The sequence below is a fragment of the Agelaius tricolor genome, unplaced genomic scaffold (genome assembly GCF_023055355.1).
Source record: "Agelaius tricolor isolate 1412-34295 unplaced genomic scaffold, bAgeTri1.0.p SCAF_36, whole genome shotgun sequence".
Lineage (NCBI taxonomy): Eukaryota > Metazoa > Chordata > Aves > Passeriformes > Icteridae > Agelaius > Agelaius tricolor.
Window position 1 is genome coordinate 44,156 of NW_027269296.1, and position 26,783 is coordinate 70,938.

General features: G+C 56.8%; 2 protein-coding genes across 5 annotated transcripts; both read left to right on the forward strand.

Moving 5' to 3' along the window:
- The first annotated feature begins 1,568 nt into the window (after nt 1-1,568).
- On the forward strand, nt 1,569-19,135 carry ASAP3 (ArfGAP with SH3 domain, ankyrin repeat and PH domain 3). Of its 3 annotated transcripts, XM_071453038.1 has the most exons (26): nt 1,569-1,848; nt 5,649-5,721; nt 6,284-6,429; nt 7,909-7,983; nt 8,268-8,317; nt 8,579-8,705; nt 10,753-10,838; nt 11,607-11,682; nt 11,806-11,892; nt 12,140-12,249; nt 12,482-12,551; nt 13,087-13,174; nt 13,689-13,737; nt 13,826-14,013; nt 14,127-14,260; nt 14,668-14,762; nt 15,025-15,205; nt 15,537-15,622; nt 15,730-15,845; nt 15,935-16,002; nt 16,175-16,282; nt 16,397-16,640; nt 16,728-17,001; nt 17,487-17,631; nt 17,779-17,901; nt 18,174-19,135. In XM_071453038.1, exons 1-26 carry the CDS (start codon nt 1,726-1,728, stop codon nt 18,246-18,248), a joined length of 2,997 nt encoding a protein of 998 aa, XP_071309139.1. In that variant the 5' UTR covers nt 1,569-1,725; the 3' UTR covers nt 18,249-19,135. The 3 variants fall into 3 exon arrangements, 2 of the variants coding, with proteins under 2 accessions (XP_071309139.1, XP_071309140.1); XR_011683501.1 differs by lacking the exon at nt 17,487-17,631; XM_071453039.1 differs by lacking the exon at nt 16,175-16,282.
- A 1,072-nt stretch (nt 19,136-20,207) lies between these two features.
- TCEA3 (transcription elongation factor A3) lies at nt 20,208-26,783 on the forward strand. 2 transcript variants are annotated; one of them, XM_071453042.1, is made up of 14 exons: nt 20,208-20,276; nt 21,713-21,775; nt 21,878-21,983; nt 22,296-22,461; nt 22,705-22,773; nt 22,965-23,033; nt 23,158-23,232; nt 23,511-23,588; nt 23,688-23,842; nt 24,138-24,193; nt 25,053-25,208; nt 25,742-25,888; nt 25,967-26,038; nt 26,176-26,783. In XM_071453042.1, the coding sequence occupies exons 1-14, from the start codon at nt 20,208-20,210 to the stop codon at nt 26,182-26,184; spliced, it is 1,290 nt and encodes a 429-aa protein (XP_071309143.1). In that variant the 3' UTR covers nt 26,185-26,783. The 2 variants fall into 2 exon arrangements, with proteins under 2 accessions (XP_071309143.1, XP_071309141.1); XM_071453040.1 differs by lacking the exon at nt 26,176-26,783 and having other exon boundaries at nt 25,967-26,113.

The window sequence follows — 26,783 nt, forward strand, 5'->3', positions numbered from 1 at the left end:
ACGTGTTGGCGTTGCATAGTCTGGTGGTGTGGAGGAGGAGGACAGCCCCGGGCCAGGTGAGCAGGGCGAGGGGCACAGAGGCCACATCCCCCGTGGAGATGAGTGTCCCACTGCACGAAAGGGGATCCATCCCCCTGCGCGGTTTGCCCCCGGCCGCGCAGTCCCCAGGCCAGCCAGGAGGTGGCAGGGCCACACCGGCCAAGGGACCGCAGGTACCCCGGGGGCAGCGGGGGGATCGGGGGCTGCCTGTCTGCTCAGAGGCTCTTACCCCAAATCCCTGCTGCTCCAGTCCTGCCTGGGCTGCAGCCTTTTAACCCTCTGCCTGCCAGAGCTCTGCCGAGGGAGATGTCCTGGGAGTTCGGCAGATGTTGGTTGCTCCCGAACGGGGGAGGACACCCCCAAACCGTGGGCTCGCCTACTGCCGGTGCCAGAGAGGTGGAATCTTTCAAGCGCAGCTGTTCACCCAAGGCTTGTGATGGCTCTTCCTGTACCCCAGTCCCTCTCAGCTCCTTTATGGGGAGCTAAGCCTGTAGAAATGAGCAAAGGCTTCTTTAAAGCTCCAAGTACCCCCCCCCCCCCCCCCCCCCCCAGGGCCTCAGTAACAGTGTGTTAGAGGAGAACTTGGGCTGGCCCTGGTTAGGCACGTACCTGTTTTACTGAGCCCCACTCCTAGCTCAGTAAAAGGGTTGAGGGTCTGATTCATCATGGGTGAGCAGTGCAAGGGGCATGGGGAAGGGTCTGCAAAGCCCCCTTGCACCCATGCTTGCCTCTCTCATGGCAAACCAGTCACAGTGAGGCTTTTTGCCCCTTTCTGTTCCAGTTTGACACCAACCCCAGTCCTGCAGTGGGATTTGCTCAGTGTCTGTTCAACCTAATTGCCTGCACCTGAGGTGCCCTGGCTTCTCCATCCTCCATGAAGATCAAATAAACAGGAATGGGACACCAAATTCGATTGAGAGGTGGGACGAATGAGGGGACGAGAGAGGGAGCAAAGAGATCGCCTCAGGAGAGGCGAGAGAGAGAGAGCGGGACAAAAAGCCAAAGGCTCCAGTAGTTATCCCCTGTCCAAGGATTGTACCCTCACGGTCCTAGGAAGGGCAGGGTGGAAGTGACCTCCAGTTAAACCGGTGCTTGGAGCAGACTGGGCATAGTCCTAAACCATCACTGTGTGTGTCTCTATCTTCTCCCAAGATGGGGAGAGGTGGTTGCTGGGGTGCCTGGGAGAAGTGAGTACTGGAGTGCTGGGGTGAGGTGGGTTCCGGGCGGAAATGGGTGCTGGGGTCCCTGGGTGCTTGGGTTAGGTGGCTGCTGGGTGCCTCGGAAAGGGGGGTGTTGGCGTTAGGGGGATGCTGGTGCCTGGGAAAGGCGGGTGCCGAGGCAAGGCTGGGGGTGCAGACCCAGAAGAAAAACCGCAGGGTTTTCTCTTCGTGCCACCAGAGCACGGGGGAAGCCCGCACCCCCCGTGTCCCGGAACGGGGGTCACTGGAGCAGTTCCTGGGGAGCACCGCGGCTCTTCGCCTTTAACGTGCGGACGGGCGGGGCCGCCGCGTGACGGCGGAGGGCGGGAGCGGGCGGAGGGAGGCGCGCTGCGGGGCTCGCGGTGCGGGGCTGCCGGCGCGGTGCGGGGCGCTGAGCCGGGCTGAGCCGGCACCCTGGGGCGCTCCGCAGGGGAGGCGCTCCCCGCCGCCCCCGCTGCCGCCCAGTGCCCCCGGTGCCCTCCGCACCATGCCCGAGCAGCTCAGCGTGGCCGACTTCTTGGCCGTTGCCAGCGAGGACCTCGGTTCCCCGGCCGCCGCCTTTGCCTCCAAGATGCAGAAGTGCCGGGGGACCGTGGGGGCTCTGGAGGAGGTGAGCGAGGCCGGGGGGTGTGGTCGGGGGGGTCAGACTGCGCATCCCGCCTGGGAACACCTCCGCACCAATAGGTGCTAGTCCCTTGATGCTTGCGCCTCCCTCGGGCTTCTGTTTTTCAGAGCCCACCCTTTCATCCCGAGACTACGCTGGTCATCCTGAACGGGTGGTTAGGGACCCTCGGATGGGGGGGCCGTTTGTATCTCCCGAGCAGCCCCATCGTACTTTTATGGGGAGCTAAGCCTGTAGAAATGAGCAAAGGCTTCTTTAAAGCTCCAATGCCCCCCCGGGGCCAGGACATATCCCCTATCACCCCGAGGCCAGGGTGGCCTGTTTCCTTATTTTAGGGCCAGAGCATTCCCACCTGCCCCTCCCGGGGATCAAGGCATCCCTCCTGGGGCCAGGGCATCCTTCTTTCCCACCGGGACCAGCGCATGCCCCCAGAGAATCAGCCCCACATTTCTATCCACTATCGAGCTCCTGTACTGGAGCCAGCCCCGATAGGATGTGGTGTCGCTGGGGGGGTCTCTTCCTTGTGGAGTATTTTCAATCTCCCCCAAAGTCATCGGCAGCCTTTTTGGGAAGGGTGAAGGTGGTGGGTTGCCTTCATCCTCCTCCCGCCTGGAATAAAGGCAGTTTCCAGCTGGTCCTGTGGCTTTTGCCAACGCCTCTTAGCTAAGGAATGACTTTGAAGGAGAGCCAGAGCTGGCAGGGAGTGGGGGGCTCCTGGTGCAAGGGCTGCTGGGATACCTGGGGGCAGTGGGATGGGTGTCCCACACCTGGCAATCTGGGAACACACCATGTAGCATCTTGGTCTCCATCAGCACATGCTGGTCACTGTCATGGATCCTCTTCCCAGTGGGGAAGGAGGAGGTGGCTCTAGCCAGGAGGGAACAGCAGGAATTTTGTTTGGCTGCTTGGAGAGGCTGTGGTTAAGGGATGAAGGGATGGGGAGAGATGCGTCCCTCAGGAATGACTGGGGGTCTCTGGGATTGGCTTAGTAAAGCTCCAGCAAGCATGAGAGATAGCTGGGAATCGTGACTGCTGTGCCATATGTGCCATGGAGGGCACAGGGCTGAACCCTCCATGCCACTGGAGGCTCTGGGGAAGAAGCCAACCTGCTGCTAGACCTTTGGCATCCCCCTGGTCCTAGCATGAGGGGAGAAGGGAAATCTGAGCAAACCAGCTCCCTGCTATCTTTGGAGCTGCAACATGGTGATAGCATGAGGCAAGGGGGATAATCAGTGGCAGATTTGGGGATCACTGGGGGAGGGGAGAGACGCTCTGTGACCAAACTGAGCCATAATCCATCCTGTCACCACCCCAAATACTGGCAGGTGGCTTGGTGAGCAGGAGGGAGTGAAGGATGCTGGTTGAACTCCAGTGACTGCTGGGTGGGAAGGGATGGCTACATCCCACCAGGACCCTGGGACAAAGCATGGCCACATGCACCCAAGATAGGAGCTGATCTCAATCGGGGGCAGGAGTGAGCAGGGAGAGGACTGGAGATTGCTGCTTAACACTAAGGAGACATCCTGATATTGCCCAGAGCTACTTTGTGCCTCAGTTTACCTCCTGAGATTAAAGAGGGTCCTCTCCCCGGTGTTTGTGGGACTTCAGGATCCCTGGGGCTGCTGCAGAGACAGAGCCTGAGGTCTCTGGAGTGGGCTCGGAAGGCTGAATCCAGCCCTTGGTGGTTGGTGCTGGGTGCTGTGTGCACATCAGAGGGGACTGGGCACCTCTGGACTAGGGCAGGGTGACATGGCAGAGGCTGCTGGCAGATGGCTCCCAGCTCACCCTGTCCCCGAGGGCAGTGCCACATACTGCTCCTGGCCTGACAGCTTGGCATCCTGGCTCTGGCACCCGTGGCGGCTCCTTCGCTGGGTAGCACGAGCCGGCAGCAGCGGGGCAGGGAGAAGAATGGCCTCCATTGAACATCCTGCCTGAGGTCCCCCGGCTGTGAGCCCAGCTAGCTGTGGTGCAGGTGTGCATTCATCCCTTCCTCCATCCCATGGGGAATTCCTCCTGCTGATGTCCCTGTTATGCCAATGTCCTCAGCTGCCCCCTGACCAGAAGCCCTTGAGCTGGGCCTGGGGGATGATGGGTGCCAACGGGGGCTCCAGACATCTCTGCTCCTCCACTCCTGAGCAGCCAAGGACTGTGTTCCCAGTAGCCAGTCTGGTACATTGGGGATGCCAGTGCTGCTTGCAGGTTCCAGCAGCACTGTACAGTGATTGCCTCTGTGTTAACCACCCAAATACTTGTCTCTGCTTGCCCTGTGCCCGCTGGTAGATGCACAGACCCCTTCCTGAAAGCCCTTCCCTGTGTCCTTCCCTGGATCATCCCTGCTCTGCACCAGCCCTGCATTCTGCATCCAGCAGCTGTGAGCTGGCACCAGGATGAGCTGCTCCATCCTGGACACTTGAAGGAGCGTCTTCCCACATTTTCCCAGTGATGCTTCCAAAGCATCTCATGCTACCTCAGTTTCCCCTTCCTAAGACTCTGCCAGGTTTGCAAGCCTGGAGCATCCAGGCATCCAGCCCTGAGTTCCCCCAGAGGCAGGGAATATCTCTGCTCTGGAGAGTTTGGTGCACCTGGATGTGACACAGAGAAGGGCCATGAGGGGCTTTGGTGCACCCCAACATTCTCCCCTCTGTAGATGCATTGCAAGACTCCTGAGCAGGGGTTTGGCTCCCACCTCAGCCCCAGTCTGCTCCAAGCCAGTTCATCCTGGCAGCATCCCATCTGGCGAAGAGAGCAGTGCTGAAGCTGGGCTGACCCTGCTGTCAGGAAATCAGCCTTGACATCAGCCCGAAAACCTTCAACAGAGCTCAAGCAGAGAGAGAGCCTCTTTATTGTAATTCCTCCGAGGTTTCATCCCTGCCCTTTCTGCTGTTCACGCCCTCTAAATATTTCCAGCCTGTTATCATGGCTCTGGTACCTGCAGCCAAGCCACCCTTAACCCTTTCCTGATGCTGGGGCCAGCGTGTGCTCAGATGCTTGTGCTGGCAGCACCACAGCCCCTTGCCCTTGGGTTGAGTGGGGTGGGTTTGTCACAGGGCTTGGTGGGGTTGAATTTGTTGTGGTGCTTAGGGGGCAAATCAGGGCTATACAGGTAGGAAGAGATGGGAGGATGGGGAGAGCTGCAAACCAGAGCAGGATCTGGGTGATGGGGCTGCAGGGAGACTCGTGGTGCTGGGGACCATGGGGCAAGATCATGCATGAGCTGGGGGGGTTTGGAAAGCCACATTGCTCATTGTGGGATTGTTGTGGTTTAGCACACAATCAGCACAAGGGTTTATGGGATTTAGGTCCCCATCAGCAGGACATGGGTCCTGTGAGAGCTGAGCACCCTCACACATCTCGCCTGGTTCTGAGCCATGGGGATGGGCTTATGTGCTACATGATGCTTCAACTCCTCCTTGGTTGAAACAGTCCCTGCAAGAGCCAGCGAAGCTGGCTTTCTATTAAGCTTTCCATGCTTAATAGAAGCTGCTGGGATCCAAAGAGCCTCTTGCCTCCTCCTACTGTCTTGCTCAAACCCTCCTCTCTGTAGCCAGCCAAAGCCCTGCCTGGCAGCAAAGCTATTGGGACCACAGCCCTGGCAGGAGACCGGCTGGACGCTGTGGTTCCAGCATCCCAGGATGCCTCCAGCTCCTTTCCCAGCCCTGGGAGCTTGGATCCCACCCCACACATCTGCACAGTAGAGTTGCAGCCTTTCCAAGGGCCAGCTGGGCTGGGGGAGTGGCAGCCATGCTTGGCTAATGAGCTCCATTTGTTTTCTCTCTTTGCTATTGCAGAGCCTGGATGGGGACCAAGCTGTGCTCCAGAGGATCAGGAAATATGTGAAAGCTATTCACATCTCCGGGCTCAGTGAGTTGGGCTTAGGGAGATGATGGGCATACCCAGAGCATGGGGCTGGGGTTGTGTGATAGCCCCATCCTCCACCAGCAATGGTCACATCGGGCAGCTGTGGGTGCTGCTGAGCCTGGGGCTATTTGCTGCTTGGGTGCTACAAGCTCGCCAGTCTGGAAACATGCTAAGGTGCCAAAAATTGTCTTAAAATTGTATAAAGTGGGAAATGGAGAGCCTTAGGAAGCTTGTTTTGGATATTCCGGTGGTGTTGTCCAGCAGGATCAGTCCAGATTTGCTACAGAGGTGGGTGGCAAACCCAAAAAAAGTAAGGAGGTGGATGCTAGCTGCTGGTGGAACCACATGACGTGACCTGATAATGTGCTTAGATGCCAAAAACTGTCTGAAATATATATGAAAAGGAAAAATTGAGAACCTTAGGGAGGTTGTTTTGTGGCACTGCTGCTGTCCTGCATTAGGATTGGGCCGGCTCTGTTAGAAGGGGATGGAGAGATGGTGTGACCTTAATGTGTCGGGTGCTGCAGGGTCACCGCATGTCCCTCTTTGGTGTCTCTCCATACAGCCCATGTGGAGAATGAAGAACAGTACAGTGAGGCCCTGGAGAACTTTGGCAACAACCACCTGTCCCAGAACAACCATGAGCTCTCTACCGGCTTCCTAAACCTGGCGGTCTTCACCCGTGAGGTCACTGCACTCTTCAAGAATCTGGTGAGCTGTCCCAAAGCCACTTGGATTTGGAATCCCCCACCAACCAGTGCAGCTCCCCTCCTTCTAATTTAGCTGCCCTCCACCACATGCAGCAATCCCTACCTCCTACCTTGGGCTCAGGGACACATTCTCAGTGCTCTCAGACCATCTGATACCCTCATTACTGGATTTATAGCTCACTCCCAGCTCCCTGGGGCCATTGACACTGGGATCTAATGGGAAGCTGGGGCTGCTATTTTCATTTTTCCCTTTTTTCTTGCTTTCTGTTTTTTTCTCACATCAATTGCATCTCTGATCTTGCTTGCCAAGAGTAAATCAAAGCCACGCTGGGCTGCACAGTGGGGCCATGGGGAGCAGGCAGAGGCGGCTGTGAGCCGAGCCAGGAATGGCTCTGATGGAAAACTCAGGTCCTGAATGAAGCTGGGTTCATGCATGCCCAGCAGCAAATCCCTGGGGGGGTCCCATGTGGCCCCCTCTCTTTTCACTTTCAAATCCCCCTCTCCAAAGGGTGTTCTTGGCCCCTGGCTTTGCTTAAGGAGGAAATTGATTTCTGCTGCCCTTCCCCCAGCAAGAATTTCAGACTTTTTATGTGTTCCTCTCCCAGTTACCCCAATCTGGGCCTCCCTCCTCCTCCCCTTCCCCATCCTGGCTGTCATAGCCTGCTGGACTCCCGTGCTCCAGTAGAGCTCTGCAGAACTGTCCTGATGGAGGAGTTGGACCAGTTCTGAGGGTCCCCACCTCCTGCCCCACATGCTGCTGAGTGAGTTCTGTGCCAAAACCAGATCCAAAAAGCTGTTTCCCCTCCTAGAGTCTCCCTGGAGCTCCCCCATTACCCCTGGTTTGGGGGTGGTCCTGTGCCCTGGGGCTGGGTTTCTCCTCAGGTGCTGCAGAGGACCAAAACCCTTTAAAAGAAATCTGGGTACACTGGGGAAGTCCCATGTGGGTGCTGGAGCTGCTCTCACAGCTCTAAAATGGGGCGCTGCTCCGTGGGCTGCATGGAGGGAGGCCAGGACAGCAGTGGGCTCCCATGTCCTCACCACAGACCCCTGCACAGCACTGGTAGGCATAGTGGTGGCTGCATTGCTATCCCCAGATCCCAAAAAAGGGAGGCATTTTGGGAAGCCCCTTTGACATGGGTGAGCTCTTTGTATCACAGGACTATGGAGGGGCTGGTCGTGCTGCTGGATGCTGGGGACAGGGATGAGGTGTCAGTGGGGGAAGACAGCTTTGTTTTTGGCAGCTATGCTGCTGGTGTGGTTTGTGGGAAGGGCCACATTCGTCAGACATCTTGCAGCCAGTTCCAACAAGCCCCAGCGTGCCCTCTGCCAGGATCCTGGATTCAGCCACCCTTCCAGCCTCTTTAACCCTTCCTGGGGCAGTGACAGAGTTGGGGGGAGGTCCCTGGCACTGGGGAAGACCTGCGGCTACAGCTCCCTGACTTCCCTCACCGTGGGGTGGCCCTATGTCTACCTTCTGCAGGTGCAGAACCTGAATAACATCGTGTCCTTCCCCCTGGACAGCCTGTTGAAGGGGCAGCTGAAGGATGGCCGCCTGGTAAGTCCTGTCCCCAGGGTCACTCATTTGGTGACATTCTGCAGCGAGACCTCTGGTATGGATTCAGCTCATGTCTGTGGCCAGGAGAAGGGAGGAGCTAGCACCAGGGCGTGGAAGGAAGCAGTGAGGGTTGGGAGTGACAGAAGTAAGGGGTGAAGACCTGATAGGGACACTCGTCACCCTCAAGGGGTGCAGCAATGCAGAGCAAAGCTCTTGGCCCATTTAGTGCCACCGGCTCTTTTGCTTTCCCTGGCAGCTGCCACCCCCTTTTTCCTTTGCCACAGGATTCCAAGAAGCAGATTGAAAAGGCCTGGAAGGATTATGAGACCAAAGTGTAAGTAGCATGCTGCCTCTGGCAAAATCTACCTAATCCCACTCTGCACAAAGGTGTTTTGTCCCTGGACTGGAGCCAGGCACCAATGGTGCCAATCTGTCATGGGGAGGGTTCTGGTCCAGCTTTTCCCAAAGGGGAAAGGGAGAGGGGCTGGAAAGGGCCTGGCGATATTTCTCCTGATCCCATCCCTACTGTAGCCTCCTGCATGGGACACCCCTCAGAGCAGGGATGTCCCCAGCCCACCTTCATCCCATTCCACAGGGGAAAGATGGAGAAGGAGAAGGAACGAGCCCGCGTGGCTGGGGTCATCCAGGCAGAGCCTGCAGCAGTGGAGGTGGCCGAGGACATGCAGAAGGAGCGGCGGCTCTTGCAGCTCCACATGTGTGAGGTGGGGGCTGTGCCAAGGGGACTGGGGACTTTTCCCCCCCAGGAACAGAGTCCCAGGGGGCACAGGGGACCGCTCTGCTAGAAGCTGTGGAGGGACATCAGAACCTCTCCCAGTATCCGACACCAAAGCAGCCCCACCTGTGTGCTGTGGGGGACCCTTGTCCGTTCCCTTCTCCCTGTGCCCCATCATGGTCCCAGCTCGGGGATCCCCATCCCATCCCATCCCATCCCATCCCATCCCATCCCATCCCATCCCATCCCATCCCATCCCATCCCATCCCATCCCATCCCATCCCATCCCATCCCATCCCCCTACTGAGGTCCCTGTGTAATGCAGCTCCAAATGGCACCCATGGTGCCCCATAAGGGTGGCCTGGCCTTTCTTCCATGTCCCCCCAGCCCCACTCCTACCCTTCCTTGGGTGGCATTTGGGTAAAAAATAAGCTTTTTGGCTAACGTCCGTGAGGTTGGCTTTGTGGTTTTTGCCTATCCTCAAAACTGCTCCTGGCTTTGATGAAGGGGGTCACAAGTCACCTCAGATCCTTGTCAATTCTAGGTCCTTGCAGTCATGCTCAAGAGATCAGATGGGAATAAATGAAGGAGACTCAATTTCAAAGCCCTGCAGCAAGGAGGAACCCAAGTGTCCTGGTTCCAGACACTCAGCAGCCCCATAAACTTCGAGGGTGGCAGAGCAGGAAACAAGTCTGCCATGGGTTGTCCCAGAGGTCTCCCATGTTCCCGAGGGCCAGATCCTGGTGCCGCCCCATGCCCCCCAGCAAAGAACAGGGGTTGTGGGTAGGAGGCTCTGCCTGCCTCGCAGCTGGGACCCGGCCAGATGAGTCACTCCCTTGAATAGCTCCACTGTGGGATAAATAACAGCACATGGAGAGGTGGGAGCTGGAGCAGGGCATGTGCACCCGTGTTTCTGCATGCATGAGAGCTGCTGCTGGTCCTGGAAATGGGAGGGCAGTTCTTCTGGGTGGCTGGGGGCCCATATGATGCACATAGGTTTATTGGAAGGTGGGTTTTGCTATTCCAGGGTCCTGTTTCATTCCATGGGGTGGTGGTGTCTCCTCATCGTGGGCCGTCTCACACCCTCAGGGCTGTGGGAGCATCCCTTTGTTCACAGGTCCCAGCCAGCGCTGCCTGGGATGCTCTGCTGCCACTGTCACCGTGGGATGTGGGTGGCAGGGCAGGGACATCCTACAGGAGCTGGGCACATGTGGCCTTTTCTAGGTGGGATGTGCTCCCTGACATTGACTTGGCCTCTCCAGCTGTCATGGAGTACTTTAACAGCCGTGCCCAGTCCAGTGACCCCTCAGGGTGTCTGCCGTGCCTGGGGCATGGTGAGGCTCCATTCCAGGAGCTCTGTCTCACCCTGGAAAGCCCCCAGAGCTCAGGGCTGCCTCCCCCTCCCCTCGCTCCCCACTCAAAACCGTTCCAGCAGCTGGAGAGGAGCTTGCAGGGGGAAAATCTCTTCCCCTCCTTCTTTTACTTAGGGTGAGCGAGAGTCAGTGTGTTTCCTTCCCTGCCTGCAGCTGATGAATGGGTTTGATGCATAAAGCTGAAATTCCCCATCCCACGGGGCACCTCAGCAGACCTCCAGTGCTGGTGTGCTGCAGGTGCTCGCTTCTTGGAATCTGATTTTTTGGGAATAAAAAGGCCATATCTTAAAAAGCATTTGGCCTTTTTTGTTGTGTTTTTTCTTTCCTTCACAAGCTGCCTTGAGTTTTGGTTATTTATTAACTCCAGAAGTAATGAGCAGTAGGAGAAGCATGCTGGGCTGGAAAGCCTGGAGGCCTGCCTCAGTCCTTGAACTTTCCATGTCTTGGAGGACTTCCAGAGCCAGGTTTTTGAGGGTGGTCCCCAGTGAGCTGCCTTCAAATCCAACATCATGACTTGACTTCTTGAAACCCAGCCAGTGTTTTAACCTTCCTCCCTTGCTGGGAAGGGAATCAAGGGCTAGGCAGGCTCTTGCTCTTTTCTCTGGGATATTTTCAGCTGGTCCTTGTCTCTGTCACCTAACCAGGTGTTTTCTTCCCGTCCAGTACCTGCTAAAAGCCAGAGAGTCTCAGATGAAGCAGGGACCAGATTTCCTGCAGAGCCTCATCAAATTTTTCCACGCTCAGCACAAGTAGGTGCCACCTGGGTTAAGATGGGACTGGTTGTCACCCTTGGGTGGTCCCACGAGGGTCTGGGGTCTTCTGCTCTCATCCCAGAGCCATAAAGCTGTTAGTGGAGATACTGGGCAGAGCTCATCACTTCTCAGTTTTCTCTGGGGAGTTGAAATGTGCTTTGTTGTCTTGAGGAGCTGTAAACGTGTCCATGGGGCAGTGGGAGGGGCATTGGCTTGAGATGTATCTGATTATTTGGTTTCTGGATAGATTTCCAGGGATGAGCTCAGCTGAGCACCTCTGGCTTTAGCCATGGGGCTTGTAACAAGGGTGTTTGGAGTGAGGATCAACATCCCCTTGCCTTTCCCGTTGCTCTGTGAGGCTGGAATAGCAGTGTGTGGGAGTCATCATCTCCTCCAGCTCTCAAGTGGCGAAACTGAGGCAGGTTGAGACTGTCATGGTGCTTAAAAGCATGTCTTTGACTGGGACTGTGACCCAGGGACCCCTGAGATTGTGGCTTTTGGCAGCACTGCTCCCCAGTGAGTTGAGCTGGGATTAAACAAGAGGCCAATCCTGCATGCCAAACATCCCAAACATTTGGGGTATCCAAACCCCATGGGTTAGACTTGGCCTTTGTTGGGCTCTCTCCAGATCCCCGTAGCCAGGGAGCCACAAAGCAAGTACCAGGGAGGGGATCGCCATGATGTCCTGCCACAATTTCTCTAAAAACCCTCTTTTTTCCTCCATCTTCCCCATCTGCATCTTAATCACCCTCAACAAACACCCAGTTTCTTCCAAGACGGCTGGAAGGCTGCCCAGAATCTCTACCCCTTCATTGAGAAGCTCGCCGTGTCCCTGCATGCGGTAAGGCCTTCCCGCTGCCATGCAGTGCCCTCAGCCTGTCCCCCGGGATGCTCCCGTCCCTGTGCCAGCCCCGGCCAGCACCTGTGCTCAGGGCAGCCCTGAGGGCAGCTGCTCCCTCTGCAGCTGCGCCAAGCACAGGAGGAGGAGGTGAAGCAGCTCACGCAGACCCGTGATTCCCTCCGCAACATCCTGCAGCTGGAGAACAAGGAGGTGAGACCCCAGGATGGGCAGGGAAGAGCTGGGAAGGAGCATTGGGAGGTGCTGAGTACGCTGGGGTTAGTTTGGGAGAGGGGAGCTGGGTTAACCTCTCCAGGGACCTGGAGACATTTGGATGCTGGGTGGGCATGGGGCTGTCTGGCATCTTCTGGACACATTGCACCTCCGTAAGGACAAGGTCACCTGGGGCAGCAGCCACCTCTGTGCCTCTCACTTTGCTTTTTTATTGTCTTTTTTTCAGGAAAACTTGAACAGGAAGAACTCTGGCAGTGGCTACAGTATCCACCAGCACCAAGGCAACAAGCAGTACGGGACAGAGAAGTCAGGATTCCTGTACAAGAAGAGTGATGGGTGAGGATGAGTGTTATCCTGGAGAGCTCTTGGCTTCATCCTGACATTGTCAGTGCTCATGGGAGGTCCAGAGCTGAAATCCAGCTCACAGGACATTTAGTATTCTATGAGTTAGAGAAAGCATAACCCCATGTCCAGAACTCCCATCAGGCCTCTGCCATGGCTGGTTTGGGATGTGGATGTGGGTGGTTGCAGCTGTGCAATCCTCACTCCTCCTCTTCCTTTTTCTCAGGATCCGCAAAGTGTGGCAGAAGAGGAAGTGTGGTGTGAAGTATGGCTGCCTGACCATCTCCCACAGCACGGTGGGGAGGGTGGGGGCTGCAGCCCTGACCCTTTTATGTGCACCCTTTGGGGCTTGGTGTCCATTGGATTTCAGGTTTAATTTTGCCAAAACTGATCACAAATCTGCCTGGCTTAAAAATCAATGCAGGATGAGACTGGACAGTTTAAAGAAAGTGCCCTGTATCTGACGGGGGTCCCAGGGTGGTGCCCCGTGTCTGTCTATGGGAGAGGAGGTGATGCTGGCGGGGGCAGGCCGACGGACAATGCGGGTCCAGACGAGCCCAAAGGGGATGGGCTGGTTGGGAGGGAAGGGCTGCCCCCTGGCGGTGGAGGCTGGAAACTGCAGGAGGGACAGAGGGACCTCTTGGAGCCATGTTCTCCTGCAAAGGGTTCCTGTTCTTCTGAAATGAGTCAGACAAAGTCTGATTTGCATGGTTATCCCGAGAGAAACCATCTGTGGTGGTAGTTGTACCACCACAGTTGCCACTGGAGATGGTGATGCCCATCCCATTCATTCCTGGTCCTTTAACCCACCTCGGTCCTCTCATCCTGCAGATAAACCGTCCCCCTGTGAAGCTGAACCTCCTCACCTGCCAGGTGCGGCCCCATGCTGAGGAGAAAAAATGCTTTGACCTGGTGACACGTGAGTACCTGGGATGAGGTGCAGTGGCTGGGGTGTGAGGTGTTTGACCTGGAGGTGGAGGCTTTGGTGGGACCTCTCCCTTTTTGGAGTGAGTTTTCCCTCTGAAACACAGTGGCACCCTCTTTAATCTGGCTCTGGGTATCTTCCTGGCTGTCTTTACAGATGAAGGACCAATCCAGTGAGGGCTAGAAAGCTGAGACAAAAAGAGATTGTGAAGAGATTGTGACAGGGCTCAGGTGATGGGAGTGATGTGCAGTGATTTAATTTGTAATTAAGCAGCTCCTTTGAAGAGATTTCATCTGATTCCTTGGCATCCCTAGACCATAGAATCTTAGAATGGTTTAGGTTGGAAGTAACCTTAAAGACTGTTTTGTTCCACCCCTGCACCATGGGCCGGGATATCTTCCACTAGACCAGATTGCTCCAAGACCTGTCCAAGCTTAAACAATTCAAGGGATGTGGCAGACACAGCTTCTCTCCTTTCACCTTCTCTCCTCTCTCCCCATCCGTGCAGACAACAGGACATATCACTTCCAAGCAGAGGATGAGCAAGAGTGTGTTGTGTAAGTGCCACAGCCCATCCCTCCTCCTTGACGTGCCAGATCCTGCTCTGCCTTCCTCATCCTCCTCTTCCTCCTCCCTCCTGCCCAGGTGGGTCTCGGTGCTGCAGAACAGCAAGGATGAAGCCCTGAGCAATGCCTTCAAGGGGGATGGGGGCAGTGGCGGGGTGGCAGCAGGCACCGGGGTGGACGGCGGCATGCAGGAGCTCACCAGGCTGGTTATCAGTGAGGTGAAGAACATGCCAGGAAACAAGCAGTGTTGTGACTGCGGTGCCCCAGGTACGTCAGGGCCTGGGGTGTCCCCTTGCCCTGGGTGTGAGTCAGGGTTCAGGGGGTCACAGCATCTTTGGGGGCTGGGCATGCCGCTGAGCCCCGCGCTGCTCCCACTGCAGATCCCACGTGGCTCTCTACCAACCTTGGCATCCTGACATGCATCGAGTGCTCTGGCATCCATCGGGAGCTGGGTGTGCATTATTCCCGCATCCAGTCCCTCACTCTGGATGTTCTCAGCACCTCTGAGCTGCTGGTAAGCTGCTCTCTGAGCCCAGAGATCTCCTGGCACCTTGGGAACCACCCTCTGTGTCTCCCAAACCTCCTGTGACACAGGGTTCCTTTCTTCTCCTCCATCCCATCTGTCCCCAGTTTGCTCCAGGGCTTGCAAACTTGCCTCAGTTTTCCCAGTGCAGTGGTGTGGGCAAGGGGGGCTCTGCAAAGCTGTTTGCTAAGCAGGGCGCTGCTGGCAGCTCCCCAGGATTTTCTCCCTCCTAAAATAGATTTCCACTGCCATAAGAGAGCATCATCCTGGCAAAGATGCTGCTCTGGGAAAGCCCTGGATGGATCCAATGGATTCCTTCCTTCTGGGATGGGATCTGGCTGGAACAGGGTGAGTGTGACCAGGAGGGTTTATGTCCCTCTGTTCTCCTCTCTCCCTAGCTGGCTGTTAGCATTGGGAACACTCGTTTCAATGAGATCATGGAGGCCGCGCTACCCACACAGGACTGTCCCAAGCCTTCAGCCAGCAGTGATATGTGAGTCAGGGACTTGGGTGTGCTGGGAAGAAGAGGAGGAGAAGGAAAAGGAGTGCATGGTGTGTGCCCTATTCTTGTCCCCATGCTGCCACTGCCCATCTAAGACAGCCCTGGGATGAGGCATCCTGGTGTCATTGCTGGATTGTGGTGGGGATCTGCACCTCTTTGGAGGCTTACCCTTGATCCTGAGGCTTCAGGAGAAGGCAGGAGCACAGGGCTCCACAGCCTGTGTCCATGCCCATCCAAGCCTCCCTTCTGGCAGGGCTGCGCGCAAGGAGTACATCATGGCCAAGTACATGGAGCGACGCTATGTTCAGAAAAGCAGCCAGGACAACCCCCACGGCCTCTGGGAAGCCATTCAAGCCCGTGACCTCCTGGCCCTCCTCAAGGCCTTTGCCGAGGGGCATGACCTGACCAAGCCCCTGGCCAGCCCTGAGGGTCAGGTGAGGCCTGCACCCAACAGGGAATGGATTTTCCCTCTCTGGGTGGCTGTGCTCTGGGTTGCCTTGGGCTTTGGGAAGGGATATGCTGGTTGGAAGGTGAGCATCCTTAGGTCCAGCTTTCTTCTCTCCTACACACAGGAGATGAAGTATTGTTGAGGCCAGCTCTCCTCTCCCTTCCATATCTTGGGAGATGAGTATACATGTGTCCAGCACTCCTTTTCCCTTCATTCAGGGGGAAGATGAGCATTCTTGGATCCAGTACTTCTTTTCACTTTATCCTGAGGAAAGATGAGCACTCTCAGGGTCATCTCTCACTCCCATCTCTTGGCAGGATGCAGGCGAGCTGCCGCTGCACATGGCCGTACGCCACGCCGACAGATCTTCCCTTCCCTTGGTGGACTTCATCATCCAGAATGGGTGCGTCCCCAAGGGCTCCCAGTGTTCCCTGCCCCTCTCTCTCATGGGAGGAATGTACCCGATGCTTGTATCAAAGCCTTGACTTTCCTGCTGTTGGCCCTGCACAGGGGAACGCTGGACCAGGTGACACAGAATGGGAACACGGCCTTGCACTATGGTGCGCTCTATAACCAGCCCAACTGCCTCAAGCTGCTCCTGAAAGGGAAAGCCACCTTCACCACAGGTATGAGCTTGGGACAGAGGTTTTGGGGTTCTTTGGTGGGAATGGTAAGGCTGCAACTTGGATTTGTCCCCCTTTTGTCCCTTGGGCAGTGAACGCGGCAGGCGAGACGGCTCTGGATGTGGCGAGGAGGCTGAAGTACAGCGAGTGTGAGGAGCTGGTAGGTGGGATGGAGGAATGGGGGAGAAGCTCACAGTGGGGAGAGGGGATCAAGTGCCTGAGGAGGACTGGCATGAAGGTGGGGGGCTTTTGGAACGTGTCCCTCCAGTGCCAAGACCCCTGTGGGCTGCCCCATCCTGAGATCCCCCTGACCTGCCCCATCCCTCTGGCAGCTGGAGCAGGCGCAGGCAGGGAAGCTATCTCTGCAAATCCATGTGGACTATGACTGGGAGCTCCCATCAGAGTTGCCCTATGACAGTGAGGATGAGCTGGAGGAGAAGGTACTGTGGGATGGTGGGGCCTCCACATCGCCAGTAAGGGAGCTGTGGGAGTGCAGACCCTTTTGGGGGGCTGGTGGCAGTGGGACATCCCTGGAGCTGTGTGTGTACCCCCAGGTGAGCCCCCTCCAGCGCTCCTTCAAGGGCACATCACCACTGGCTGCCAGCCCACTGCCTGCCTGCCCCCAGACCCGCTGGAGCTGCATGGGGATGGACATCACCAACAAGACCTACGAGAGCATCCTGGTGCCCTCGCGCACTGCGCCCCGCCGGGCTCACAGCGAGGAGATCCCCCCACCGCTGCCCCTCAAAAACCCTATGCGAGGCAGCTCTCGCCCCAAACCCAGCCACAGCCCCACCGGTGAGTTGGAGGAGGGGGTCATCATGGTGGGGCTGTGCCTTCCCCCAGAGACCAAGTTTATTGTCCCCATTGTGTGTGTTCCCCCAGAACGCCCTGAACTGCCCCGGCAGGCATCGGAGCCGCACTTCTCTGGGCCGGCAGAGGCAGTGGCACCACACAGCCTGCCCTGTGCCAGCAGCACGGGTGCCCTGGATGGCACCCCCAGCACCCGCAGCCCCACCGAGAGCCAGTGGGCAGCCTACTGGGAAACCCGCTCCGAGACGGACACGAGCAGCAGTCGGCGGGGGCCAGAGCTGAGTCCCCCACCCACACAGCCCCTGCCAGGCAGCACAGTCCCTGACATCCCCCCTGTCAAGTTTGGGTAGGGACCCTGCTCCAGACTGGGGTTGCACTTGGTGTTGGGGGATCATTGTATGGTGCTGGTGGGTGAACTTCAACCTCTGCCACCCCCATGGGCATGGAGAATTGCTGTGAAGCAAAAGGGTCCCCACCCTCCAAAGAAACTGATGGTGACCCTGGGATGCAGGAGGAGACAAGGGCAGCTATGGGGATGCTGGGTTGTCCTTGGAGACAATGATGCAGATTATCTGGGAGGACACCAAGATCCTCTGCCAGTTATCATATGTATTTTTTCTCTTCTTTGGGAAAATGTGGTGGGATGGGCTCATTTGAGGGAGTTTGGGTGCTGGGGACCCTTTTCATCAGCATCCAGGGAGCTGTGGGTGAGATCCATGTCCCATGGGGGAAGCCCTAACCTCCCTGAGACCTGACAGGATGGAGAACAGGGTGGGGTGGGGGAAGGCAACAGCAGAGGGAGGGTGACACTGTTCCCACTGTCACCCACAGCTCAGAGAGCACCCGCTCATACCGGCGCATTGGTGGCACAGTGGGCAAAATGGGGTTGGCTGGGTCCCCCCAGAGCCCTGGTGGCCCTGAGGACCCTGCTCTCAGCAAGGTTCCCCCTGTGCCCATGCCCAGAAGATTTGCTCCGGTAGGTGCAAATTCTCCTCTGCATCCCCAAGCATCCCAGCTCCTCTTATCCTGGGGTGGCAGATGGAGTGATTAGGGGGTCCTATCCCTGTTGCCACCTTTTGGATGACTTTGGGGGGTCTGTCACCCCCTTTTGATCCCATTTCAGGCGAAGGGGAGGCAGAAGCGAGTAAAGGCAGTGGCTGACTGCAAGGGAGACAAGGCACGAGAGCTGACCTTCTCCAAGGGGGAGGTCATTGTGGTGACACGGGAGGAGGACGAGCAGATCTGGGTGAGTCACCATGGCATGGACAGGTGCTGGGATCCAAATCGTGGTCCTTTTCCCCCTCCAGTTCTCTTCTGGAGGCTGGGTTTTTCTGGGGGGCACAGATGGGGGACTTCTGCCCCATGTATGCATGGAGGAGGGCTAGGAGGGCTCCACTGATGTGTCACCACAGCTTTGCCTCTCTAAATCCCTGTTGGAATTGAGCAGGGAAGAAGTTCTGGGGCTGATATCTCAAGATAAGACTTGCAGTCCCCTGAACCCTTTTTCTGCACCTCCAGGTTGGCTTCATCGAGGGTGATGGATCCCGCACTGGAGTCTTCCCTGCCAGCTTCGTCCACCTCTTGCAAGACTGACCGTGTGGGGGTGGCCCATTTGTCACTGTCCCATTGACTGGGAGTAGAGCCAGCTCTCTGCTAGGGGCTTGGTAGAGCCAGGCCAAAGGGACACGTGCCCAGGATCCTGGCATGAGACCACTGCCCTCCAAGGGGCCCAGAGATCCCCTGCATTGGGAAAACCATCTATGCATGGCAGCAGTGGGGGGCTGAGGAGCAGAGAATGGACATGCTTGCTGCACTGGTGGGCTGAGGTTTCTGTGCCAGCCCCTGCTCCCACTGCTCTTCTGTCATACCTGTGGTCTCTGCCCATCCCTTGGGTTTTCTTCTTCCTTCTCTGCAAGGAATTTGGGCTGGGGGAGCTGTATTTGGTATCCCCTACCCTCTGCCAGATAGTCATGAAGCCTCCTCCTCATCCTGGGGGCAACCATGGATCACCAGCCTCCTTCTGCACCCCAACTGTGAAGCCTTTGGGCTAGGCAAGAAATAGGAGAGGTTTTTGGTTTTTTTTGTGTCCATCCCCCACCCCAGGTTCTGGGAGCTGCCTGGACTGGTGGAGTTCAGGGATGCTCCAAAGCTTCTCCAAAACTGGTAGCAAAATGCCATTCCTTGATTTGGAGGGCAGGGGATGTTTCAGGTGGTACCACAGAGCCCCTGCCCCATGTCCCTCATATGGGGTGGGTGCTGGATCACTGCCCCTTCCCTGGGGGGGGGGGGGGGTCTCAGAAGGGGTTTTACAACTTTTTCTAGGACCAGCATACCCCTGTAGCAGTGTCCCCTGGGAGCCACCTGCCTCCATACCCCTCACTTTACCCTTCTCATTTCTGTGTCAGATGCTTCATCTCAAAAAAATCTTTTTTAAAATGTTTTCTGTCTGATTTCTAATAAACCATAATTTTTTAAGCACCTGGGAATGTGTTGGGGGGTACAACCCCTGCCCTGCCATCCCCAGCATGGTGATGCTGCTGCTGTGTTCCCAAGGTTCCCAGTCCCTGGCATCTGTGATCACCCTTGGGGGCAGCCATGTAGGGCTAGGCTGGGGCATGGATCCAGAGCAGGATGCTCATACTGCAGCCCCCCCATGTGAGTGCTGGAGCAGGGACAAGCAAGGATGGCAAGGTTGTTGCCACCTACATATCCCAGTGGCCTGTGTCCCGTATTGCTGCCTGTCCAGCCAGGCCTGAGGGGCTCCTGCTCCTGCCCCAGGCTGGCACACTATCAGCTGGCTCTGCTGGTGCACCATCTCTGCTGTTCTTCAAAGATTGCAGCGTGTCATTTGTCATCGCAGAATCGCGGAATGTTGGAAGAGGCCTTAAAGATCGTTCCGTCCACCCCCTGATGTAGGGGGGACACCTTCCACTAGACCAGGCAGGTTGCTGCAAGCCTGTGCATCCTGACCTTGGACATTTCCAGGGATGGGGTATTCTCAGTACCAAAATACTCCAATATGTGGAGTACTCCAGTATAAGAACTATTCCTGTATAGTGGAATTCCACATATATTGGAACATTCCAATGCATGGAGTATAAAGATTATTCCCCCAGGGCTCTTGCTGCTGGATCAACTTTGGAAAAAACAGAGCCTGTGGCACACTGTACCCGTGCCCCTGAGGATTCCCTACCTCAGCCGTGCCGATGGCAAAGCCCCATCCCGGGCCCTGTGCCTCCCCGGGCTCCCCACGGCCGCGAGCTGCGCGTCCTGGAGCGCCCCAGCGTGCGCCTCCTCTGTTCCTGCAGCTGTGGTTCTTGGCTATATTTAGCCCTCCCCCGTGCTATTTTGCTTTCCTGGCAGGAGTTTATAACTGGCCGGGACAGCCCCACCTCCTTTCTGCTTTCTCTCCCTTCCCTTCTCTTCCCTTCCCGTCCCTTTCCCCCTTTTCCCCTCCTCTCTGTTCCCTCCCACCCCGCTGCCCAGGACCCCCATGTCAGCAGTGCCCAGCTGTGCCCGCAGCCAGCGTCCTGCTCCACTGGAGCCCCCGCCATGGGGCCCGCTGAGGAGCTGGTCCGGATTGCCAAGAAATTGGATAAGATGGTGGCCAGGAAAAGCACGGTAAGGTGGCTGAGCTCCTCAGGGCGTGTGTGCGTATTTAAACATACGTATTTACACGTGTACATATTTATACGCATGCTTATTTACACACTTGCTTGTTTACATGCATGTTTGAATGTTGTGTGGCTTGGGAAAAGGGGGGGGGGGCGGTTTGCTTTTCACAGCCCTCACGTTGTCCCTGGAGGTGCTGAGTGGGTTTAAGGGGTGCTGCCTGTGTCACCCAAGCCAAGCCTCAGGACATCATAGTCAGCACCCAGGGGATTTAATTTTGCCTCTAATTTGGGGCTCTCCTGTACCCCATTGCTCCAAGACACTGGGATTTGGGGGTAAGGGGGTGTTTGTCCCATGGGTGGCAGCTCCTGACACTGCTTGGCAGTGCCGGATTGTGGGCGACAGGTGTTTGGCCCCCAGCCTGTGCACCAACACCTGATCAGTGCCAGGGACAGAGGCTCATGTACAGGCAAGGAAAAGCTCTGGGCTGGTGGATATAACACCCTCGGGCACAGCCCTGCCTGTTTCACAAGTGTGCAAAGGGAGGGGAAGGGGTCAGACACTGTTTCCTGGGTTGTTGTGCTCTGGGGAAGCCAGGATCCAGCCCTGCCACCCTTGTGCCAAGTGAGGATCCTGGTGAGCCTGTTACATGTGCCAAACCCAGCTCTCAGAGTTAATATTTGACTGTTTCCACTGGCCTTTGCCCTGACAAGGTGCAGGCTACTGGCTGGGGGGGCAGCACTGACGTCTCCATGGATCTGGTGGCTTTTTGGGATGCCAGTGCTTGGTATCAAACCACATCCCATGGCTCTGCTTGAGGCCAGGAATTACCCAGGGGTCAAGGGACAGGGGTGTTCCATACTTCTCTTGCTGCACTTTGGGATGGGACAGAGCCAGGGTCCACCTACAGCACAGGAATGTCCCTGCGCCCATCAAACGGGGGGGATCTGATCCAGCCCCTCATGGTGGGACTCCATGGAAGTGTCCCCGGAGGGGATACCTGGGAGCTGTTGTCTGCTGCTGGGGTTCTAAAAATACCAAGGATGAAGAGGAGGAGAAAGAGAGGGAGGAGGAGGAAGGCTCTGTGCTGGACTATCCTCATCTCAGCTGCCACTGCAGGGTACCAGGATGTGTCCCATGGACCTTCACACCCCTGAGTGGGGGACATTGGGAAATCCCCCAGCTATCCCTAACTCCCACCAGCCCAGATTTTTCTTGCAGATGGGGGTTTTCCCAAGTTTTAAGAAAAGCTCGTGCTGTCCAGCTGGAGATGTGACCTGGGGCTGGGATGATCCAGCAGGGTTTGGGTGTGGGACTTTTCTATTGGTGTGAGAGGTCAGGCAATCCCAGGGAGCAGCCAGGGCTGCTTTTGGTTCTCCTGTCATGCCCTTCCTGCTGCTGCCTGGTGCCTCCTCAAGGGCTTCTGTGGCTTCTCCCTGCTCTAGGAAGGGGCACTGGATCTGCTCAAGTCCCTTACTGGCTACACCATGACCATCCAGCTGCTCCAGGTGAGGGGGTTTGGGTGGGGGGACACCCCATGGGGTAGCTTGTCCTGTGCCTTGTGCCAGCCACCACATCCCTAAGGATGTGTCCCTGGTGTGTGTCCCCAGACCACACGGATTGGAGTGGCTGTGAACTCAGTGCGGAAACACTGCTCAGATGAAGAGGTGGTGGCCTCAGCCAAAATCCTCATCAAAAACTGGAAGCGGCTTCTGGGTGAGCGATGCTGGAGGGAGACGAGAACCCCTAAAATCTCAATCCTCCCTGAGCCATCCCTGCACCTCAAGCCCCAATGCTTTCTGGGGGGATGGAGTGGAATCAGTCCAGAGCTAGGACACGCAGGCTCCTATAACCTGTAACTCAGATTTTCCAAAGGCTTGTTTTCACTTGGGATAGAGTGGTGTAAATCAATGTGTGCCCCACCAAGGGCTGAGCATCTCCACAATCATTCCCCACCCCAGGATGCAACTCTGCAGGTGCCCTATGCTGGTTTGGGCTGTGACTATGACACCCAAATCCTTCCCACAGAGTCCACCACAACAAAAAAAGAGAAGGATGCAGATAAGAAGAAGGAGAAGGACACAGATGGAGACAAGGAGAAGAAGAAGGGGCTGGATGTTTCCACCTGCCCCAGTGAAGGGGTGAAGCACAGCAAGAATACAGCTGAGAAGCACAGGGAGAAGCACAAGGAGAGGTGAGGACTCCTGTTGGGGGACACCGGGGCCAATATGAGACCACCCTCTGCTTGGTCTTTAAGAGTTTATCCATCTCTGCCTACCCATGGATGCTGGCAGCACCTCTGGAGACCAAACTGCCTCTGAGACAGCACCAGGGCCGATTTTGGAGGAGGGAGAAGTGGATATTTTCTATTTTGCCTTCTCTAAAACTAGGTCATTTTGGACAGTGCTCATCTGACCCATGCTCTCTTTATCTCTAGGAAGCCCAGCAAGTGTGACTCTCATGCCACCACCACCCAGGGCCACTCTGCTGATTCCAGCCCAGAGAGGTACCTGCTGAAGGATGCCCTGACCCTCACGCCAGGCTCTGCCAGGCACTGCCAGCCCAGAGGAGGCTTTGCTGGCAGCCTGGGGGGGCTCAGGGATGGGGGATGCAGATGGACAGGATCCAGATCACAGGTTGCCAGAGTATGCTGGGTTTGCTGAGAGCTTCTCTCCCTTCCTTTGGGCGGTGGTGAAGAGAGTCCAGTGATGGCAGGAGCCCTACTGCGTCCTCCAAGAAATCACCTCTGGATGGCAAGAAAGAGAGGTGGGTCCTGGGCTGCATGAGGACGGGAGAGGCAAGACCCTGACCCCTCACTGGCTTGTGCTTGGGGTGTGGACCCATCACTTGTCCCAGCTACTGCCCTCTGACATGGGGCTTGTCCTGCCAGGAGAGCCTCTGCTGACTCCAGGTCCTCAACTGTCTCCTCCTCCTCCTCCACACAGAAGAGACTGTCAGGAGAGAGGTAAGGAGGGGGTGTCCCTGGGCAGCCTGGGGATGCTTTTAGGGTCCCCCTTGGGAATACCATGAATATGGAAGGGGTGTGAAGTGGCTGGGAGCCCTGATCCTGCCACAGCACTGGGATATTTCCTGGGAGGAGCAAATGGAGATTCCTGTTGGCTTCTGAGCGAGTGCTCTCATCGATGTGCTGATGCCTGAGGTCCTGCCACCAGTCCCTGCCCCCTGTCCTGCCTGTCCTGTCTCTGGTGTCATCCCCACTGTCCTGTTTCATGCCACTCCCAGGAGGGCCTCTGTGGGCACCAGCCTCTCTCCAGCTCCCACCAGCTCCCAGAGAAACTCCAGTGACAGCAAGGAGGAAAGGTAGGAGAGACCCACTCCACTTCCAAGGGACCCCGGCAGGTCCCTGCGGCTGTGCCAGGACCCTGCCACCTGCCCATGCCCCTCCATGTGCCCCTGCAGAGCCAACAGCAGCAAGGCCAAGCCTGAGGTGCCGCGAACCCCCAGCAGCCCCTCCTTCTCTGCCAGCCCCTGCTTCCTGGCCCCCTGCTACCTCACAGGGGACTCGGTGCGGGACAAGTGCATTGAGATGTTGACGGCTGCACTGCGCATGGATGGTGAGCAGTTCTGGGGGTGCTGGGCCCCAGACTGGGCTATTTCTCCTATGGGACAGTCCTAATAGGAGCATTCAGCCCCAAAGGAAAGAAAAGAAGGTTGCTAGGGTCTCTGATAAGGGGGTTGGATGTGAGAATGCATCTTGGTAAGGTTCAAGATGGGTAAAATTAGGTATTTTAGAGATAGAGAGCCTGGGGCAAGTACAGGGGGAGAGGTGAGATTTTCTGGGGGAGGTACAGTGAGACCTATGGCTGGTTTCACACCTGAAAGTCACCCCTTAACCTCTCTACCCTTTAGACGACTACAAGGAGTTCAGTGTTAACTGCGAGAAGATGGCATCGGAGATTGAAGACCATATCCTTTGGGAGCCTAAGGGTCCTCAGGCTTCACCTGCTTGGGGAGGCATATGTGCTGCTGGGGACAGGACAGAGGGTGACAGGGACAAGGACAGAGGGTGACAGACTCTGCCGTGCTCGTTGCCTGCAGAGGGAGCCCAGACCTCAGTGAGAGGATGCTGAGGCTAAGGCTGAAGCTGATGCTGAGCAAAGCATCTCCTGAGCACCTGCCTTTGTCCAGGGGTCTGTGTGTCCTCCCCAGTCCCCTCTGGTCAGGGACCTGCCTTTGTCTCTGGGGAAATAAATCCAAACCCAGCCAAAGCTTTTCCCATGAGCCTGCTGTAGGTGCCTGTGTCTCCTGCTAGAACCAGTCTGTCACAATGTCCAGGCTGTGCCATGCTGGAAGGGATGGAGCCACCTCTGCCCACCCCCAACTCAAGGCTTGGGGTTCTCCTGGCAGCCCACTGAGACCAGGACCAGCCCCAGGGTGGTTCAGCTCCTGGGTGCCCTTTTCGGTGCCTCCCAGACTCTGTGCCCAAAGCTGCTACATCAACCCATCCATACCCATGTTCTTTGGGAGGAGGGAGTAGACAGAGTCCTCTGCACCACGAACTTTTGTCACAGCACAGGGCTTGGTGATAGTCCCTGAGCTCCATAGCCTTGCCTGGATGTTAGACATTCCAAGGCAGTGGAAAGTCATTTTCCTCCCCACATCTCAAGCTGTGCTTCATCCTCTTAAAGCCAAGGATGGGGACACTTCCCACAGGGAGGAAAGCCCCACTGAGATCAGCCACCTCCACGTGACCATTGGCCCTGGTGACAGCAGCACCAAGCTGGCATCCCCCATTCCCCTGTGTTGATTCTTTGACGGACCCCACATATCTTCCAGGAGCTGAAGAGCACAGACATGAAATATCGCAACCGGGTGCGGAGCAGGATCAGCAACCTGAAGGACCCCAAGAACCCTGGGCTGCGGAGGAATGTGCTGTGTGGGGCCATCGAGCCCAGCCTCATCGCCCGCATGACTGCAGAGGTGGGCACTGGGGTGCATGGGACTGGTGCCCCTGGATCTCTTCCCTGCTGCCTCTGTGGTGCCCGAGTGCTGGGTCTTGGCTTGGTGCTGTCCACAGTGGGGATGTCCCAGCACCTCCCTGTCCCACTCCAGTGCTGAATGAGACACAGGGAGCATTAGGAGAAAGCTGGCAGCACTGCTAGGTCCCATTAAAGCCCTGCAGACCCCCAGCCTAACACAGATCTGGCTGTGGGATGTCACACTGGCAGGAATCAGGCTGGAGTGTCCCCATTTGTCCTCCTCAACCAGAGTCCACAAATCAGGCTCCTCAGAAGCCCAGTTTCCCCTGTGGGGAGACAGATCCCTTCAGACAGCAGTTTTAGTTTGAAGATGGGATGATTTTTTTCATCAGGATGGGTCTAAGCCCTCCAGCAAGCACAGACAGCAGGATTAATCCTGTTTTGGGAGAGGATGGGGAGGGTGTTGGACTGTGGTACTTGGATGTGAGCAGAGCCATGGCCACACTGACCCATGTGGGCCAATGCTGGTGGCAGGAGATGGCCAGTGATGAGCTGAAGAAGCTGCGGAATGCCATGACCCAGGAGGCCATCCGGGAGCACCAGATGGCCAAGACAGGTGGCACCGTCACTGACCTCTTCCAGTGTGGCAAATGCAAGAAGAAGAACTGCACGTACAACCAGGTCAGGCCTGGTCTGCAGGGGAGCTTGCCTCGGGGGATGCTGTAAGGGTCTCACTGAGGCAGTGCTGCTCCACCCCAGGTACAGACACGCAGCGCCGACGAGCCCATGACAACGTTCGTGCTGTGCAACGAGTGTGGGAACCGCTGGAAGGTCTGTGAGCATCTGGGGAGAGGCTCTGGGCAACCCACCCCTTTCCTAGCCTTCAGGGGTAGCAGAGCCCCCTGAAGTGGTGCTTTGGGTGCTGGGTGAGGGCTTACCACCTGCCCTGGGCTCTGCTTCTCCTGCAGTTCTGCTGATGCGGCTGGCGATTGGGCTGGAGGGAACATGGTGCAAGACAAGATGCTGTGACACCACATTGGGCAGCTGGGTTGGGGAGGAGGGATCAGGGTGGCACCAGTCCCTAAACACCAGCTCTTTGTACCCTTGCACTGGGCTCCTTCAAACATCCTGGGGACCTGGCCTCTGGCAATGTCAAGTTCACTCAAGAAGATCCCTGTGAATTCAATGGTTCTTCCCTGCAAATTCCTGCCCTTTGATTGGGGTGTGCTGGGATCCCACTGGGAACAGACTCATTCCTGATTTGGGGGCAGGAGAGACATTGCCCCATGGACATGGGGCTGTGCCTGGGAGCTGAGGGTGGCAGAGGGCCAGGTCATAACCCAAACACCTTCTTCCTCACCTAAGTGCACACAGAGGGAGGGGAGAGACATGGAGGGGACAGGGTGGGTGCAGCATGTCCAGATGCTGTTGGGATGCCACTGTGCCCCTCTGCTCTGTGACAAATGGACCATCCATCCTGGCTTGAAGGCACCATGTCCCAGGAAAGAAGGAAGGATGGCAGGGAGAGGAGCAAGGAAGAACCCTTCCAGCCAGAGTAATAAAGGTGTGAACTATC